This window comes from Artibeus jamaicensis, unplaced genomic scaffold, assembly GCF_021234435.1.
Source record: "Artibeus jamaicensis isolate MK-2021 breed Jamaican fruit bat unplaced genomic scaffold, CSHL_Jam_final scaffold_625, whole genome shotgun sequence".
NCBI lineage: Eukaryota > Metazoa > Chordata > Mammalia > Chiroptera > Phyllostomidae > Artibeus > Artibeus jamaicensis.
The window spans coordinates 3,455,312-3,474,183 of record NW_026522051.1 but is presented as its reverse complement, the minus strand read 5'-3'; the positions used below and the strand labels follow the sequence as shown (position 1 = coordinate 3,474,183).

General features: G+C 55.2%; 1 protein-coding gene across 2 annotated transcripts in view; it reads left to right on the top strand.

Moving 5' to 3' along the window:
- The window catches only part of MAEL (maelstrom spermatogenic transposon silencer), an 88,345-nt gene extending 69,743 nt beyond the window's left edge, over positions 1-18,602 (top strand). The window contains exons 1-12 of one of the 2 annotated variants that reach the window (XM_037167486.2): positions 4,278-4,409; positions 4,636-4,728; positions 5,923-6,022; positions 6,965-7,120; positions 8,155-8,196; positions 11,477-11,601; positions 12,313-12,367; positions 12,470-12,611; positions 16,144-16,206; positions 16,888-17,020; positions 17,567-17,642; positions 18,177-18,602. In XM_037167486.2, the coding sequence (XP_037023381.2) occupies positions 4,278-4,409; positions 4,636-4,728; positions 5,923-6,022; positions 6,965-7,120; positions 8,155-8,196; positions 11,477-11,601; positions 12,313-12,367; positions 12,470-12,611; positions 16,144-16,206; positions 16,888-17,020; positions 17,567-17,642; positions 18,177-18,358 (1,299 nt within the window). In that variant the 3' untranslated portion in view covers positions 18,359-18,602. Of the gene's footprint in view, positions 1-4,277; positions 4,410-4,635; positions 4,729-5,922; positions 6,023-6,964; positions 7,121-8,154; positions 8,197-11,476; positions 11,602-12,312; positions 12,368-12,469; positions 12,612-16,143; positions 16,207-16,887; positions 17,021-17,566; positions 17,643-18,176 lie in introns of those variants that run through there. The other variant, XM_053659399.1, reaches the window with a different exon arrangement.
- Positions 18,603-18,872: the final 270 nt, after the last annotated feature.

The following is an 18,872-nucleotide window of genomic DNA, read 5'->3' as shown; positions in this document are numbered from 1 at the left end:
CTAACTCAGTTCTCGATCCCCCTTCCCCTGCCCATCAGGGACCCCGAACCCAAACCTGCCACCCTCTAGAATTCCTGAGTGGGAAGATCAATCTGGTTAGAAAGATGGAAAAGCTGTCTGGTGCATGTAGGACTTTCTTGAAGACGGGAAAAAAATCGGTATTATCGAAAGAGAGGAGCAGGTCATAGATGTGACAGGGAGTGTTGGACCTTCTTTGTCACTGCACTGTCCTCTCCCCCCCCCTGTCCTCTCCACTGTGGAAAGAGGCGCCCCTGGCCGCTGGGTTACTCAGACCAAAACCCTAGGACCCCCACTTTCTGTCACGTCCACTTCCAGTCCGTTGGCTAGCTGTGTTTTTCCACAAGGCAGATTGGAAGGCAGGCTGTTCACTTCATACCTACCGCCCCTTCTCTGTCTAAGTCCTTCTCCTCTCGTCGGATTCACCCGTGGAGCTTTGAACCTCTTCTCCAGGCAGCATCCAGACTGACCTCCTTCAACGGCAAACCGTATCACTTTTTTTTTAAACTCTTAAGTGAGCACCCCCACACTCAGAGTGAAGGTGAGCCCGGTCGCTGGCCACGCCCACAGCCTGCTGTCACCATCCGAGGCAGGTACCGCTCCCCACCTGACTGGACACACCGCGGCAACGCCACCCGCCTCCCACGGGGTCTCAGGATACCCAGGCTCTTCACCGTCCCAGGCCTCCGTGCACGCTCTTCCCTCTGTCTGGGACGCTCTTCTCTCAGGTTTTCACATGACAAGCTCCGTTCCGAATGCATTTATCCAGCAGTTTGAGACGACTGAAAAGCTGGTCAAAATGCATGAAACGATGTTTTCTGTACACTGGATTTGAGGGATCAGAGGTGAGTAATCCCTGAAAGAATGGAAACCAACAAAGGTGAGCCCCGTGATTGCCCGGGTTGCTGCCTGGAAATAGTATCCAGAAGGCAGCACCAAGACGGTGACCCGGACAGAGCCCCAGGGTCTTCCTGGGACAAGGAGGTGACGGCGGCTGTCTAGGTGGGCCACGGTGGCCAGTGTTCGCAGGGCGGAGTGCCGGAGGAGGGTGAGCGGCACGGAGAAAGGGCGCTGCAAATGGGCAGAGGCGCACCCTCAAATCTCCAGCTGAACACTGATGAGCACGTGTGCGGGGGGAGACCACGCCGTGCCAGGGAGAGAGCCACCTGGGAGGATCAGAGGAACGCCCTTGAAATTCACACAGGGCTGGACATAGTTTGTTTCCATCCGCCAAATTCGTGGGTTTGTCAGGCAGAGTACTCAGAAGGGTGTTGTATCAGGAGAGGAGAACATTAGTCCTGCGATACCAAAGAACAAAGCAGAAAAACTAGCTGCAAAGGAAGGAAAACTAGACACAGGCTGTTTCCAAGCAACTCTTCCCAGAGCAAAGCACAAGAATATTTAGGAGACTACAAAAATATGCAGCGTTCCACGTGGTGAAATTTACTTTGGTCATCCAATCAAATATCACCAAGCTTGTAAGGAAGTAGGACAATACAACCCCTAATAAGCAGAACAATCGGTCAGTAGAAACAGACCCAAACATGACACAGATGGTGGGATGAGTAGACAAAGACATTAAATAGTCATAACTACCCTCCATATCTTAACTATGTTATATAACATGTTCTAATCATGTTCAAGTACAGGAAATACAGACCATGCTAGGTAGAAATTTGGAAGATACAAAAAAGACTCCAGTGAAATTCTAGAGATGAAAATTAAATGATCTAATACAGAAATACACTGGATGGGATTAATGGCAGATTAGATATGGCAGAATAAAGATGATTACACATGAAATAGAAATGGAAACTGCAAAATGAAACAGAATAAAGAGACTGACGGAGAAAAATGAACAGAGCCTCCGTGAATATAGGCAACTTCAAGCCACCTAAGGGGGTGTGGTAAGGAAACTTTGGGGGGCGGTTATGTCTGTCACCTTGATGGCGGTGGGTGGTTTCACAGTTGTGCACTTACGTTAAACCTTACCAAGTTGTGTGCTTTATGTGTACATTCCATTTATTGTACTTCAGTTATGTCTCAACGCTTACTAAAATTACTTTTTACATTTTTTAAGGGGGAACTAAACTCCCAGATACGATCAAGCTGGGAGACGGAAGTGAGGTGGTGGGTGCCTGGGTTTGTTAGCAGTGGGAAAACACCACCAGGTGGCGGAGACAGACTGGGCCTTTGTTCAGCGATCTTAGTGCTTGAGTTGTAGATAAGAAAGAATTTGGAGACAAGACTTAGAAAGTCACAGACTGAGAAGCCCTGGGCTCAGGACACGAGTTAGAGAGGCAAAAGAAAGGCCCTCGCAGCTTAGGGAGAAAGAGAGGCAAGGAAAACCCACCTGGGGGGAGGGGATGGGGAAGGACATGGGTGTGCTCCGCACAGAGCCACCTGGGACCCTACACTAAGGACTTCTCTCTGGAGACCTCGGGGGGCAGAATCCCAGCAGAGCATGCGTGAGCAGGTGTGAGCTCGCGGTCTCTACTGATTGGTTGGCACCAGCAAGTCCGTGTAGCTGGTCCTGATGGTGGAATGGCACTGCGCCCTCTGATCTGGGGGCCTTGGTGGATCTGGAACTGAAACACCGCTGAGGCCGAGATGTCACCTCCAGCGGGTAATGCTTAAGGGGATGGTCCTGCAAGGGCTTGTAGTTTTGCCTGTTGCTAAGCACCCAGGGTTCTGTACCCTGGTGACCACCGCACCTGCCTGTCGTTCCCACTCTGCTGACACCTGTCTCACTGCCGGCTGCAGGTTGGGAAACCAAGTGGGGAGAAGCAGTAATTTTCTTTCTTTTTAAAAAAAAAAAAAGACTTTATTTGTTTATCTATTTTTAGAGAGAGGGGAAGGGAGAAAGAGAGGGAGGGAAGCATCAATGTGTGGTTCCCTCTCACACGCCCCCTACTGGGGACCTGGCCCACAACTCAGGCGTGTGCCCCAACTGGGAATCAAACTGGTTATCCTGTCGTTCACTGGCTGGTGCTCAATCCATTGAGCCTCACCAACCAGGGCTAGAAGCAATAATTTTTAAAGCTGTTTATTAATGTTTGGGAGAAGAGGATAAGAATCCCTATTTACCGTATAGCTTGTTATAAACATGTATTAAAACATATGGGTAGCCACTGACTGAAGCAAAACTGAATGTACTTGAAACCAGCGGAAGGGAAAGTACAGAGATCAGCAGTGTGGCTAAGTAACCCAGACTTGCACTAAAATCAGTACCTGCTCTCCACACCAGCAGTAACCAATCAGAAAATATAACGGAAACAAGAAAGTGTTCATAGTACTTTCTGATATGTTCTAGGAACAAAACTAACAAAAAAAATGAACCAGAATTTGAGACTATATCTACAATATTCAGACATTATTTTAGAGTTCCTAGATTTTTTACAATCCTCATCAAGGATATGTTTATTGATTTAAGATGGAGAGAGAGGGATAGAAACATCCATGTGAGAGAGAAACATGCACCAGTTGCCTGCAGGACGCGGCCTAACCAGGGATTGAATCCACAACCTAGGTATGTGCCCTTACCCAAGATTGAACCTGCAACCTTCTGGGGTATGCGATGATGTTCCAACCAACTGAACCTCCTGGATAGGGTTTCAAGGACATTATTTTAAGTCTTAGCCTCTTACTGTTTCCTCCCTAACACTAAAAGCTACATTAAAAAAAAACCCACATTTTTTGCAACAATGTTTCTTAAGAAAAGGGAAAAATAAAATATTGAGTCAGTTATTTTTGTATTTCGTTTCTTTTTTGTAAGTTTCTTGAGGGAAAAGATCTCGTTTGCACTGTTCCGCACTCTGTCCCTAAGTATACCATTCACAGTGGTGAGCACAGTTGGCCCTTTACAATCAATCACTCTCAAACCAGTAAGGGCCAAAGCACCCGCCAGCCCTCCTTTCTCTCTCTACTTGGACGGACCCATGTTACGCAATAATACACACAAGTTGCTCCATGCCTACCACGTGACAACGCCCCCGCCCACGACTAATCCCAGCCAATCAGAATGCTTCACACCAGCGGCCACGCTCCAACCCCACTGCCGCACGCGGAGGGATCTTGCCTGCCTGACTTGTTTTTTTTTCGCCCAGCATGGCCAATGCGGCTGCGCACCGGGTCCTGATTGGCCGAGAGCTACGGGGCTGCGCACGCAGACCCTGCCTCAGTTACTAAGGGCGGGAGCCCGGCGGCGGCGCCGGGGAGCCGTGTAGTCCCGGGTCCGTCGAAGCCTGGCCCCACTCGCCATGCCAAACCGCAAGGCCAGCAGGAATGCCTACTACTTCTTCGTGCAGGAGAAGATCCCCGAGCTGCGGCGGAGGGGCCTGCCTGTAGCTAGGGTGGCGGATGCCGTCCCTTACTGCTCTGCCGATTGGGCGGTAAGGCTTGTGTCAGCGGGCCGGGCAGTTGGGAATTGGGAGGGCGAGGCGGAAGGGACAGCGACCCCGTGGGCCCTGCCGGGGTGGTGGGGGAGCCCCTTGTGCCCGGTCCGGGGCAGACCGATGCCTGAACCCCAGCCCGCGATATCCAGGCGTCCGCCTACGGGCCAGGACTGCCGGGATTCACCGCCGCTTCTCTCCGTGTCTCTCCTGCCGTGTCCCCAAGCTCCTGGGTCAGGATGAAAAGGAGAAATACGCAGACATGGCTCGAGCATGGAGGGCCGCCCAGGGAAAGGAGTCTGGACCTGGGGAGCAGCAGGTAAAGGTCGCCGGGGAGGAGCAGCCACCTGCCTGGCGCCTGGGCACGTTCGGCAGGTGTCAGATGGGCGAGTGGGCAAGTCAGGGCGGCCCGCCCAGCGGGCGGGTTGGTTAGTGCAAAGCCGGTTTTCGTTTTCCTCTCTGGTATCGGGAGGCCTGCCTGTCACTAACCCAGCGGGCGCCTGAACTGGGGCACACGCTGGTATCATTTGGCGGCGAAGGCCGGGAGATCCCCTTGGGGGACCCGCGCCCAGTGGGTGAACTCTGACCGGCAGCGGGTGTGGTGGCCTTTGGGCCCTGTACCAGTGGACCTCCAAGCATGCCTTTCAACTCTTTATGATGAAAGAATCTTTTTTCCCCTGGTGTTTGAAAGTAGTTCGGACCAGTCTGTCTTTTTAAACGACATCAGGAGCCAGGCCCCTGCTTTGTTTAAAATACTGACATAACAAGACTCGCAGATGTTGGCAAATATGTATCTTACAGGTAAATGTTCAGTTAAGTGTATTTGGGGGGATTTTTGTGTAGGTAGAACACAAAAATACTAAATAAGACTGGCCTTCTTGATTTGTGTCAAGAAAGTGCAGAGTAATTGCATTTCCCCCCTCCTGGGTTCTTTCCGTTCTTACATACTGAAATTCCATTTTCCCTTCCAACTGCCAGCATGGATTGAAATTCTAGAGAGGTTCACTTGTTTTGAGAGATTTTTATTGTGAGCCTTTGTTTGAGTAGAAGCTCTAATCAATTTAATTTGTACTTTTTTTATACTTGTGAGCCTAGGTATTTTTCCTCCCTCTTACAATTTGTTCTCTTGCCCTTTGAAAAGTAAACCCCGTTGGCCCTGCACCTCACTGCCACTCACGGTTGGCTTGATCTGGTTTTCGCTTCCATTGAAAAGCAGATGGTTAGAGACTTCGCAGATGGTGTTCTCTTGACCACTGGGCTGGCACGTGCTGTTGACTCGGTAGAATTCGGCAACGTGGTATTTGTTATTTACCACTCCCCTGCGGTTCAGGGTATTGCGAGATTTTGCGTCATCTGCCCTTGCCGTCACTGTTGTCCACAAATGGGTACTCAGTGGGTTCTTTGGCCTGGAGATGTTACTGAAGTAGCCTTTGTGCTGCTTTGCTAAACTTAAGTGTGTGGGGTAAAGAGCTCAGCAAAAATGTGCGTGGCGGTTCCTTCTCTTCCCCTTTAGAAACCTGTTTGCACGCCGCTGCAGAAGCCAGGCCCACAGGCACCGAAGCCGAGTGTTTCACCCCCGGATGTGTCAGGCTTGTCTCTGAAGAGTGATCAAGGTAGAGTCGCCCTAACGCATTTGCTCGGGTACATCTGGGGGCTCGAGACACTGGGCTGTGTTGAACAATAAGTATGTGGTCTGAGTGTTTTGACCCACTGTCTTGATCCATTACCCAAAGTAATTGATGACACGTGTCGAAGTGCAGTGTCAGAGTCGTAACAGGTCAGGCCATTCGCTTTTGGAAAGTATCAGCCCTGGAGAGTATTTTTGAACAAAAATCTGTTCTGTTGGTTTCTACCACTTTGTGTGTTATTAAACATGCTTTATGGATCCAAGTGTTTATAACTAGGTCCTTAAACAGGTAGAGACCTAAGTACATTTAAGTTATGAAGGTAAAGATGAATTTTCTGCTTCGGCCCAGAAAAGAACAGAGCTGATAAGAGCCATTGCTCTTCCTCTGGCTGTTTGTTAATTGTGGTCTGACCTTAGGGAAGATCAATAAACTCTTAACAGTCTTAAATTTGGCCAGTCCTGATAAACAAGGCCCTTCTCACATTTCTTTTCCTTAAGATAATTTATATACAGTCTCAGGTGTGTTGGTAAAAAGTAAAGGGTGAGCTAAATTGTCTGTACTTTATGTCCCAGAGGTTTTCTACACGATTCTGCTGGACTTTGTCTCCTGACCCTTTTATTTGTCGGCCCTGGGTCTCAGCTTTCCTCACTGCGTCCCTGAGATTCAGGGAGTGTGTTCGGCTAGCCTACGTAGAGTGGGCTGCAAGTCTGAATGACTTTGTCGATTCTGCAAAGAGCGGTCACTGCTTTAATCCTTGGTGGGTGTGACTGGAAAACTTTCGATTCCTTCGCTGCATACAGCGGATTGGTCCTCTCTTTTCCAGCTCCTTGCAGAATGTGGGACCCAGGGAAAATGCTTCTAAAGGATTTGCTCTTGGAGAAGGGGTGACAACTCACCTGCTCATGTTGTGTTGTGATTTTTTTTTAGCTCTCCTTGGAGGTGTCTTTTATTTTTTGAACATTTTCAGCCACGGCGAGCTGCCCCCGCACTGCACGCAGCGCTTCCTGCCCTGCGAGATCGGCTGCGTGAGGTACTCCCTGCAGGAGGGCATCATGGCCGACTTCCACAGCTTCATCAAGCCCGGTGAGGGCCTGCGGGCGTTAGCATGGCCACCTCAGCAGGGCCGTGTGTTTTTTCAGAGCTGATGCTCCGCTGAGTTCTGGAGGCTTCTCGGTGCTTTGGTGAAAACTGCTGAGAACTTGGCGATGCCTTGGGGCTCCGGCTCCTGACCCCCAGTGAGCCTGTGCCCTGGGTGGGGAGTGCGGCCTGGCCTCGCAGTCCGGTGTGTGCCTGCCCCCTGGCTGCCCCACTGGAGTTTTCTAAAAGCTGCTTCTGCTGGGCTCTGCTCAGGGGTGTTCTCACCCTGTCCCCCCCTCGGCCGTCCCGTGTTTTTAAGTGGCCATTGCTCCGGAACAAGCCCAAGCAGGGTGCCAAACCCTCCAACCTGTCTTCGCGCTGCCCCACTCACCACCAGCAGCTCGTGACAACAGCCTGGGGTGTGGGTTGGTTCCCATGAGGACGGACGGGGTGCAAGGAACACAGGAACTGCAGTGGAAGTGGGGACCCACCAGTGTGTGGAGAGGAGTAAAGGACGAGAGGTTGGGGGCAGAAGAGCGGCTCCGGTTTTGTCCGTTGCTTCACGGCTCCTAGAGACGGCCCGCGGGCTTCCTTGTCTCCATGGGTGGAGCGCCCGCCCTGCGCACACCGGGAGGGCTGTGGCTTAGGACGAGCCCAGGAGCCACTCATCCTGCGTGGGTGTGAGGCTTAGAGAGACCTCTGCTGCAGACCTGGCTCTGTGGGGACCGCAGACCCCAGGGGCCCGTGCCCGGACCCTGAGCAGGGACCCCTCTAGCTCAGAGGTTCTTCACCCAGCATTCCTTTTTCTGCAGCAGTAACTTCCCTTTAAAGTAGCTTAGACAGCACACTAAAGTCTTTGATAGTCACCGTACCGTTGGTTAAAACGTGCTATGAAAGAGGGTCGATAGCGTGTACTTCCATGTGGTGGTAACGACGACCCGCCTGTCCCAACACGGTCGTCCTGGGGGGTGTTGCTGCTGAGGGGTGACCAGGGGGCTGCCAGGGCTCTGCTTCTCTCAACCAAGCGTTTTGTGTTGCAGGGGACATTCCACGAGGGTTTCGCTTCCATTGTCAGGCTGCAAGTAAGTATCCAGGTGCTGGGCACTAAGTGTGTGTGTGACCGGCCAGGACGCTGCTTCAACCAGGCGCACGGGTGTCTGCTGAAAACCGGCCCTGAGTTCCTTGTTGCAGACTCTTTGTAGAGGTGGTGGATTGTGTGTGGGATCCCTAAAACCTTCCAAATTGTGCAGACTTGGGGCCCGCGCCCCATTTCCTTCACGCCTCCTTTGGCTTCGAGATCGGAGCTTCTGCTGGCCAGGTGCACAGGTGAGTCTTCTAAGAGGTATCAGGTCATCTGGATTTAGGGCGGTTTACAGGGTGTCCTTTCAGAATTCAGAAAAAAAAGATGATGCTCCAAAATGACAGTTTAAACATTTAAGGAAGCTCTGAATTAATTTTTAGGTGAGGAAAATGTGCTTTCATTTTTAGTGTTTTGCAACCAAAGGACATGATTATGTATACCTAAGCTCTTGAACTAAAGTCTTTTATAGAAACTGGATTTTAACCAGCTTCCTGTTCGATTGGAACGAAGATCACGGTTAACAGGTGCATTTTCAGATTCACGTTGGAAAGTGTGACTAACAGTACCTTCCCCTAACCATGGTGACACCTGGGTGTCAAAGTGTTTGAAGTAGGAAATACGTGTTTCAGGCCTGCTGTGACTGACCGGGATGCTTCAGTGCGTTCTGGTTCACGTTGGTCCTGCCTTTGAAGTTTCCATGCTCTGTGCGATACAGATGCCAGGCAGCAAGCCGTTGGCAGAGCAGGGTGTGGTGCGGGCGGGGCCCCTCCAGGAGAGTGAGGTGGTTCTTCGGTGAGTACGGCCCAGACGCCTCCGTGTACAAGTCAATTCCAGGTGGAAGAAGAATTTGGTTATTAAAACTCCAGTAGAAAATAAAGACTCTTCACGACCGACCACATTCCCATTAAAGACTGAGATCGGTTAGCCTGGCCTGTTTCGTTGTTAAAACACATTTTGTTTTCAGTCTTTGGACTCACACTTGGTTCTTTTCTAATAGTTCTGAAATTTACTCATTTCCTTGAACAGACCAACCCTTGGTGTTTTGGTGTCTTACGTTTGGTAACCCAGGTGGAGGGTGTCTTTCTGGCTCTGTCGTTACAGGCGACCGGTTGTCTTGAGTCCAGTCAGGTTTCTGGGCATCTTTGTGCACCTGGCTGGTTTTCACTGAGTGCTAAGCACGTGTGTGAAGTTGTGCCCCCCCTGCCCAGGGAAGACATCGCTCCGGGCGCAGCGGGGCTCTCTGGGCCGCTGCTCCGATTTCAGGAGAATACGGTGCAGGCCTGATGGAGGTCAGGCTGCTGCTGGTTGAGCTTAAGTTTAAACGGGGGGGAAGCTGGACAGATGACCACCAGAATATCATTAGCAAAATTTCTAATTGACTTCCCAGCATAAACAATGGGAGCCAGAAGACAACTGAGCATTTTTATCACAAATATTTTATATACACAATAGTCCTGGAGTATTGTTTTTAATTCTTACTGGCTCTTAGTCTCCTCCTCGAGAATTGGTAAATGCCCAGATTTCCGATGAGCCCAAACACCAGGTTCAGCCCAGGGTCCCTTCCTCTGAGACTCCAGCCCCGTCTGTGCACCGTGCTCCTCCCGCCCTGCTGTGCGCACACGCGGGTGCCGGGTGGCACGGCTTCCCCCTCATCTGCTGTCATCTGAGGCCAAACTCTTCCTGCGTCGCTTTTCGTAGTTCAGTTTTACACTGAAATTTGTAATCTGATCTTAGATGCAGATGTGATTGTTTAAAGTCTGTCCAGTACCTTCAGTATGTGGAACATTATTTTTGGATCAGTTCTCTCTGCTCTGGTTCCCATTCTCGTTTGTTTTGCACTTGCTTATTCACGTGGAGCGTTGAAAAAAATTACCTTAAAGCGACTTGAGGTTTACAGTGATGGTTCTTTCTTCTCATTGGTTGGTGCTCGCAGGTGTCCTGACTAGGGATTGGACGGTGCTCTCACCAGATCAGCTGCCCAGCCAGGACACCTTGTCCCCTCTTTTCACAGAGGGGACACCCGAGCCCAGCTCACACGCTGGGCCCCCGGTGCTGTAAAAGCCCACCTCTCACCCCGTCGCCTTCCTCTTCCAGAACTGGCACGTGACCCCAGGGAACAGGTGCCCCCAGGCCAGGCCTTGCTCTCTGGACTTTATATTCACCTTCGCTTTCAGCTAACGATTCCCGGTTACGCTGTGTTCTCTCCATACCCCTAGGCATTTTACGTTTTGGGGATAAGTGGGTCTGAACTAGCTGGTCCGTGTTTTGCTGGAAGTGGAAATATTAAAACATTTAAAAGCTGTCGTCGTTGCTGAGTTCTCCGGCCTCACTAACAAAACAGACGCGTGAAAGGCAGCATGGAAACAGCGAGGGCGCCGCAGGCTCGGCCGCACGAGCCTGGGTTTCAGTCCCGACTCCTCCGTTCGCCAGCTGTTGACCTGCGACAGCCGACCCCTTACCCTCAGGGAGTCCATTCCCCGCCCCCGTGGGTGCCGGGACTGCGGGGGTGCTGAATCCTGCGGGTCCCGTGCTTTCTCCGGTCCGGACAGACCGTGCCGAAGCGTGATGCGTCCGGCAGGCACAGGCGGGAGAGGAAACGGCGGTGACGGCGGAGCAGGGCCACCTCGGCAGCTCCTGCTGCTGCGTGAGAACGGGCTCCTCTCAGACCTGCTCCTGCGCTGCCCGCCCTGTGTGGTCTCTGCAGTTCCCCTTTCTCCACAGTTTCATGGGCAGGAGATCGGTTCTCACGATCTTGGTGGCCTCAGCGTGCAGTTTTTCTTACCGAGTCAGGGACTTGCACCTTTTCACTTAAAGGAAGCACCTCTGGCTTCTGTGTGGCAGATCTGAATCGCCGGCATCGCTGCTCTCGTACTTGGGGTCGTGCAGGCAGAATGAGGGTGACTGGCACACCAGCACTGTGGCGCTGGGACAGCGGGTCTGGTCACTTACACTACGGAGTGACCGTGGGGCCGTTCATGTGCACAGCAGGCATACGCCGGGCAAGGGGTGTTTTGTGTTTCGGTCCTCGTGGGACGGAGGGGGCACTAAGGTGTCGTCATGCGACCCGGGGCCGTGCTCCGCCTCAGACCCCCGGACTGAGTGCGGGGGTGGCCCGCTCAGTGCAGTCAGCCCGCAAGCAGGTAACGAGCCGCGGCAGCAGCCCCAGGTGGGGGACTGCCGCAGCTGCAGGCGACCGCATCCTGTGCCCCACGCCTGTCCCTGCTCCCCGATGCTGGGCTTGGTCAGATTTTGAACCCCAGCCTTCTCTTCAACTCCTTCAGGCGACTCCAGTCACAAGATCCCTATTTCGAACTTCGAGCACGGGTGCGACCAAGCGACTGTGCTACAGAACCTCCACCGGTTCATCCACCCGCACCCGGGCAGCTGGCCACCTGTCTACTGCAAGGTAAGCACCCGTCAGTGTCCGTTCGGGTGTCCGCTCAGATCAGAGGACCCACGGCAGTGCCCAGGGAGCGCGCTGGGCCTGTGCGCCAGCCGTGCGTGTCGTGCAGGTCCTTCACCGCCAGCTGTTCGAAGGTGATTCCTCCCGAAGGCCTCGGGGACCGGTGCGAGCTTCTGCTCTGGCAGACCTCGGTTTTTAGCGCCTCCTCCTGGGTCACCTTCAGGGTCCCTTCCCCCGGACACAGGGTGCTCTCTGTCCCTGCTCCTCTCGACAAGACCGCTCTGCTCACAACTGCCCCGCAGCCCTCCCTCGGCGCCCTCCCTGGTCTTCAGAGTTTCCTTCTTTCTGTTCCTCTGACCCTCGGCCAGGAGCTCGGGGACTGGGTTTAGCCTCACTGTTTGTTACCGTGATGGGTTCCCTCACCTCCTTCTGAACAGTGATTCATTATTTTTCTGCCCGACTCCCACTCGCCTCTCACGAAGTGTGCTCACGCCGTCTGTGGACACGCCCGTTGTTAACGGCGGCAGTCCTCTCTGGCACGTGTTGCTCTTCCCGTCACCACAGCTCTTGTCCGGTTGTCACGGCCTCTGCAGCCTCTCCCTCCCCAGCACCCACTGCCCCCTGCCCCACCCGCCCAGCCCCAACCCGAGGGGACCGCGGCAGTCAGAGTGGCTCCGGGCGGGAGAAGGTACAGATGCCCATCTCTCCCCGCAGTCCGACGACAGAGCCCGCGTCACCTGGTGTCTGAAGCACATGGAGAGGGGCTTAGGTGAGTGGACGGCCCGCCCTGGGGCTGCGGGCCCGCCCGCGCTCCCCCACACACGCGTCTGACCGTGTCTGTCCGTGTCTGTGTCCCCTGTGCCGACAAAAGAAACCAGGCAGGACCTGGAGCTGCTCACCGTCGAGGACCTCGTGGTGGGGATCTACCAGCAGAAGTTCCTCAAGGAGCCGTCCAAGACCTGGGTGCGCAGCCTGCTGGACGTGGCCATGTGGGACTACTCGAGCAACACGAGGTGCCCGCGGGGCGGGTGGGCCGTGGGGCGGGTGGGCCGCCGGCCTGGGAGAGGGCTGGGGGGGGGCGGGGGGGCACTCTCCGCGCCTCTGGGCCTGATCTTCCCGCGAGGCCCTGGAGTCCTTGCGTTTCCCCGAGGGGAAGATCCCGCTGATTCTGACGGGTGGACACGAGGCCACTCTCACCCACTAGAGACCGTGACCAGTGAGACTGCCATGGCGCGCTGTCCCCTGGAGCTTCCCTACTGGTGGGAGAGTGTACTTGTTTGGGTGTTTCGTCACCAGAGTTCTTGCATCCACACGTGGAAGTGAGATAAATCGGCAGCAGTGTTGTTGGTTTGAGTACCGTCAGGCCTAGAGCTGCGGGAGCAGCGCGGAGAAGCGCTGCAGGCCCTCTTCTCGGCTCACTGACTGCGAGCGCCGGTACCTTCCTTTGTAGGTCTCCCCGGAGGCTCGGGGCCGCCGGAGGGCGGGTGCCGGCAGGTCTCTGTCCCCTGTCCCCTGCCTGTTGCACTGGTGTCTGTAGGAGCGGGGGCACGTCCACGGCACACAGCAGGGCGCGGCCCCGGGTGCAGTGCTGTGTGCAGCCTGAAGGCCACGCTCAGGTTGTGCCGATTGTTCCAGTGGCGCCTTTTATAGTAACAAAAACCCCTAGGGGTTGACCCAGGCCACACGTCACGTGCGGTCATCACGTCTCTTTGGGCGCCTCCAACCTGCGACAGCCCCTCGTGCACTTTTGGGACCTGGCATTTGGGCCACAGGCCGGCCCGGTCCCTGCACCAGTCGCTTTCCTGGTGCAATGGTGACGCAGTGGAGGCTGTGTGTGTGTGTGTGTATGTGTGCGCACACGTGCGTGTGTGAGAGGGGCAGCGCAGAGTGCCGTGCGTTCTCACCGTGCCGCCCTGGAGGCCTTTGCCCGCTTACTGATGTGGCTTCGGTCACTGTGGAAGGCAGTGGCCGCCAGGTTTCCCCTGGGAAGTGCAGGGTTTTCACCTTGTGAGGTGCTTGGGAGAGGCTTTGACACGCGTTCCCAGCGCCGAGTCTGCCAGCTTCAGGTCCGTTGGTGGTTTTGTGCGAGTCCGTTAGGACCGCTCGTGGTGTTCCCTGGCCCCGTCGTTCCCGTCTCCTGGTGCTCCTTCCGCCCGCGATTTTGTTTTGTGAACATGGACTCACGGATGCCTCTTCCATCCGTGGGCTGTCACGCCACCGTCAGCCGACGTCACGGCCGGTGGGCATCCCTCCAAAGCAGTGGTTTCCGTGTCCTTTGGCCATCGCCTCGTCATCCTTTGCGCTTCTTCCCTTCTGGCCCGCGGGGTCCCGGCTCACACGTCACTTGCTGCGCCGTGGCTGTGGGTTGGCCGCTGCTCCAGGAGCCCCAGGGCTGCAGGGGAGGTCGGTGCATGGGCTGCGGGCGCAGGCGTGCTCACTCCTGCAGGGGCGTCACCAGCCTGGGCGTGCGCGCACCCTCTGCACCGTCTCTCTCCCCTGGAGCCTAGACCCGGCCTGCAGGTCCATCCCGCCACCCCGGGGGTCTCTGGGTTCCCCCTTCCCATTTCTGTGTGTCCCATCTCCGAGCGAGAGGCCTGGCGCTCAGGGTCTCTTCGTGTTTGCTCAGTCCTGGGACAAGCCGGAGGTCGTTTCCGGAGAGCTGAGTGACCGTTGTGAAGAGGCTCAGGACCAGCAGGACGGTTCCTTCGTTTCTGAGGCTGAAGGTGGAACGTCAGAGTAGATTGCTCAGGAGGCACTCGGGTCAGGTGTTCTCCCTTCAGAGCGGTCGAATCACTCTCTGGAAATAGAGTTAAGTCCATGTGCCGGTTGTATTCCATTTTTGTTTTCTCCCACTCTGGGCTTTGTCATTTGACAGTGAGCGCGTTAACAGGGTTCAAACAACCAAGTGTCCTGAGAGCCCCTGGGTCTCGTGTCGCGTGCGAACGGCCTCGGGGAGAACCGGCATCTCTGCAAAGCTGCGTTCTCTCCGGAGAACATGAGCTGTCTTTTCGGCCAGTGTTTGTTCAAGTCTGCTTCTGTGTCTTTCGAGTCTGTTTAAATGTTTTCCCGCCAGGCCACGCATCCTGGGACCGGTGAGCTGGCGTGGGCGGGCGCCCGCGTCCTCCAGGGAGAGTGGCTCTGTGGGGTGTTCTGGCTCAAGGGAGTCACCGTTGGCACGTGCACCCCCTCAGGAAGTCAGACCTTTTACATAGCTTTCCAGGATTATTTGATAGACTCCTACAATTGCTAAAATTTCCTTTGTTTTCATGGTTCTCTCTTGTTTCCTGGTACTAACGCTTCTCATTTTTTCTTCAACCAGGCTAGTTCTGGGCGTTATTTGCTTGGTTAATTTTTTCTAAAATAACAGATTTTAACCTATTAGATCTGTTTTTTCCACTCTTTCATTAATTTTGGTTTTAACTTATTTTCTTTGTACTTCAGTTCTTTTTCTAGTTTTTTCAGGCTCAGAATTTAATATTTTATTTATTTATTTTTCGAGAGAGGGGAAGGGAAGGAGAGGGAAAGGGAAGGAGAAAGAGTGGGAGAGAAATATCAATGTGTGGTTGCCTCTCATGTGTCCCCTGCCGGGAACTGGCCTGCAACCCAGGCATGTGCCCTGACTGGGAATCGAACTGCAATTCTCTGGTTCGCAGGCCCGCGCTCAATCCACTGAGCTACACCAGCCAGGGCCGTGTGGGTGCAGGAGAGCGTAGGTTAGTTCTGTTCCAGCCCATGGCTTCCTTTTAGGGTTTCATGAATCACGTTTGCGAAACCCTTTTCTGGAGAGGCAGTGGGAAGTTCCTTCCTTTATTTCTAGGCAGCCTTCCCTTCGGTGAGACAGCTTCCGCTGGGTGCGGAGCAGGCTTGCCGCGCCGGGTGGGCCAGCTGCCTGGGACGGGACGGGAGCTGCCTGCCGTGTCCACGCAGGCCTGGTGCGGACCGTGCGGCCGGGGCACAGACCGCACGGGCTGTGTCGTGAGCGCCCATCTCGGGCCCTCCCCGTGCAGCGCGCCCTCCTCGGCCGTACCTCTCCCGCCGCCTGAGCGCACGGTCAACCTGCCCGGCGTTTCGGAGCGTCGTTCCTTTGTGTTCTTTCTTCTGAACTGACTGGTCAGGAACTGACAGTCTGTTACAGTGGCCCGCGTTTCTTTGGTGTTCCCCGCTACACAGTTTTGTGTGGGTTCGATGTGCTGTGCCCCTGGTGCCCGGGACAGTGCCTGGCGACCGGTGCACCCGCAGCCCGTGTTGGTGGAGGGAGGGCTTGGGGACCTCGGTCGCTAGCATGTGTCCCAGACACTCCTTCTAGCTCAAGGTAAAGCTGACCCGTTACGGTGTTGTGGGGCTTGCGTAGCGTCACGAATTCACACCCGAGGAGGTAACATAAAAAAGTCTGCATTTCGTGTGTTAGATGAGAAACTTGTGTGTTTAAATAGTCATGTCAGGTTTTCTTAAACGATCTCGTTGAGGCAAAGTAGAAGTTGGGCGCGTGGAGAACCGTGAGGGTGCTTCCGAATGGGCCTGACGCTCATGTCCTCTCTCTGGCAGGTGCAAGTGGCACGAGGAGAATGACATCCTGTTCTGTGCGCTGGCCGTGTGCAAGAAGGTCGCGTAAGTCACCCGGAGGCACTGCGGTCGGGTCCTGCGCTCGCGGTGCGGACGGTCGGGGTAGCTCAGGGTCACCTCTGTCCCCACAGTTCTGTTTCAGAACCAGGCGGGTTTTTCCCACCACTGCTTCGTCACCCCCCCCCACCCCCGGGTCCGGTTCAGGGCGCTGCAGAGGCACGCGCGGCGCTCACCCCAGGCTGCTGCAGGCGACTGCTGCTGTCACCAGGGCCAGCCCTTCCCCAGAGGCGCCGGGAGCACGTGGCCTCTTTCCCTTGTTCTGCGGCAGAGGCTCCTGGACCCCACTCTCCGGGTGCTCGGGGGTCCCTCCCACGCTGTCACCATGGGGCATGAGGACAGACCCGTGTCCCAAACTGTAGCCTTGTTACCGGTGCTGCCTCCTCCCAGCCCCCGACTCAGGAGAGTCCTGCCACCTCCGTCCTCGCTCGTGTTCCCTTCCGACGAGGCCGACGTTCTGCCTGGTGGTCAGAGTGCTGGGGGCAGAGGTGCGAGACGGTTTCGACGTGGCCCTCCCAGCGGCGGCCAGTCCCTGTGCCGCTGGCGTTCCGTGCTCCCCAGAGCCTCTGCCAGCCTGGTTTCCCAGTTCAGTGTGCTGTGTTCCCCGTCCTTTGGTGCTAGAAACTGTCAGGGCCAAGTCCATGACCAGCCTGTCCCTGCCCGCGGCAGGTACTGCATCAGCAACTCTCTGGCCACGCTCTTCGGCATCCGGCTCACCGCGGCCCACGTGCCGCTGCAGGACTACGAGGCCAGCAGCAGGGTGACGCCCAAGATGGTCATCCTGGACGCCGGGCGGTACCAGGTGAGGGGGCTCACGGGGGCTGCCCTGGGTGGTCAGGCCTTGGACGCGGTTTCCCAGAGCGCCAGGGAGCGTCCGGCGGTTCGTAACCCCAGGTGGGTCTTGCGTGAAACCCTTTCCCTTCCTAGTGTGTTTTCCTGCTCTCGTTAACAAAGTGTTAAATTAAAATTGGCCATGTTTTTATACAAAACACATCCAAACATTTCCAAGAATTAAGTATCTGGAGTACACAGTACAGCTTTTAAACATGTGCAGAGATGCGTGACGCTGGATTCAGGGGGTGACTGAAAGCTCACCTCCCTGCCGACCGCCCCCCCCCCCCGCAGCTGGCCGCTGTGCCGGGGTGCCCTCACCCCACCCCCCCGTCAGGAGTGCAGGCAGGGCTCCTGGGGGTCCCCCAGGGCTTTGCTTCATCCAGGCTGGAGTCGCCTCCCCAGCCTCCCTCGTCACGAGTTGGTCAGGTGCTGAAAAGCAGCAATTTGAAATTGGAGCCGATGGTCCAGTAAGAAACAAACATTTCTTCCCGTTTTTTTTTTCCTGTTTTTATAGAAGCTAAGGTGCAAAAATCCAGGATTCTCTCATTTCAACTCTTCTCACCAGGAGCCGAGAGCACACTCGGCCACTGGTAAGCAGCCCCGTGCTGTGCAGACGCGCATCCAAGGGTCCGGGCTCCCGGCTCCCCACCCAGCGAGGCCCCGGGTGCTGCCGGCGCCCAACGGAGGCTCGGCATCAACCGAGGGAGCTCAGGATCTGGTTGAGTTGGGAGTTTTATTTGCTATCAGTATCCCAACAATATGTACGTTTTTTATGTCACTTTGGTCGTTTAACTCGTTCAGAGGCGTTCAGGGCATTGAAAAGGAAGCCTGTCCCTCCGGGGCGGCCGTTCACTAGTCCTGATACGACGATGCCGGGGGAGATGGGACTTGAAGGCCCAGGGACGTGAAACCCGCTGGTGCCCCAAGAACTCAGTTATGGTTTCCAGGGCTGACGACAAACAGCAGTGCCTCGTCGGCCCCGGCCGTGACGCGCGGTCCTGTCTGGGGCGCAGGCCCGGGGCAGGCCCGTGCCGGAGTCCCAGCCTGCGCGCCCACCGAGGGGTCGCTCTGTGATGAGACTACAAAGGAGCGGCTTTTCTCTGCCCACCTTCCCCGTGTCCCAGGTGACCGCCCTGCTGGGGTGAAGATGGCGGGCCCCGGCAGCCGCACGCGGGGGAGAGGGATCACACGCCTGCTGGAGAGCGTCTCCGGCCCCGCGCCCCGGTTCTCCGGCTGCGAGGCTGCCCTCTCCCCTCCCGTGGCCCCGAAGGAGGGGTACAGCCCTTTCCCACCCCTGTCCCAGTGATGACGCTTCCTCAGTTTCTGCAAAAACAACAAGCCCAGCTGCCCTTCCGACTGCGGTCTGCTGGCCAGCGGGTCGCGGGGGCGGCAGGCGCCGCTGCCCTGAGCACTGGTCCACCCCTGAGGGAAGCCGCTGGGCTGGAGGGGCCTTGGGTGCGGTTTGCTCCTTTCCCGGGCTGTGTCCCCTGCCCGACTGCGTCACGGAAGTGCCTTTGCAGCTTTGAGTCCCGCAAGAACAAAACCGGCATTTCCAGAGTGTGCTTTTGGGGATTTTGTGTTTTTATCCGCTTTCCTCACAATAAAGGTATCGAGTATCTGTTATGAAAGGTTTCAAATAGCCTTAATGTGTCTTTTCCCATCACGACGTGTAGAACCTTGCTCTCGAGACCTGCTGGCTGTTTTCATTGCAAATATCTAAGAAAATTAGCCTTTAAAAAACAAAGTTTTGTTACTTAAAATCTTTGAAATGTGCTGACTTTGGCAGAGTCATTGGGAAGGTGGGAGCTGCAGTGGGATTA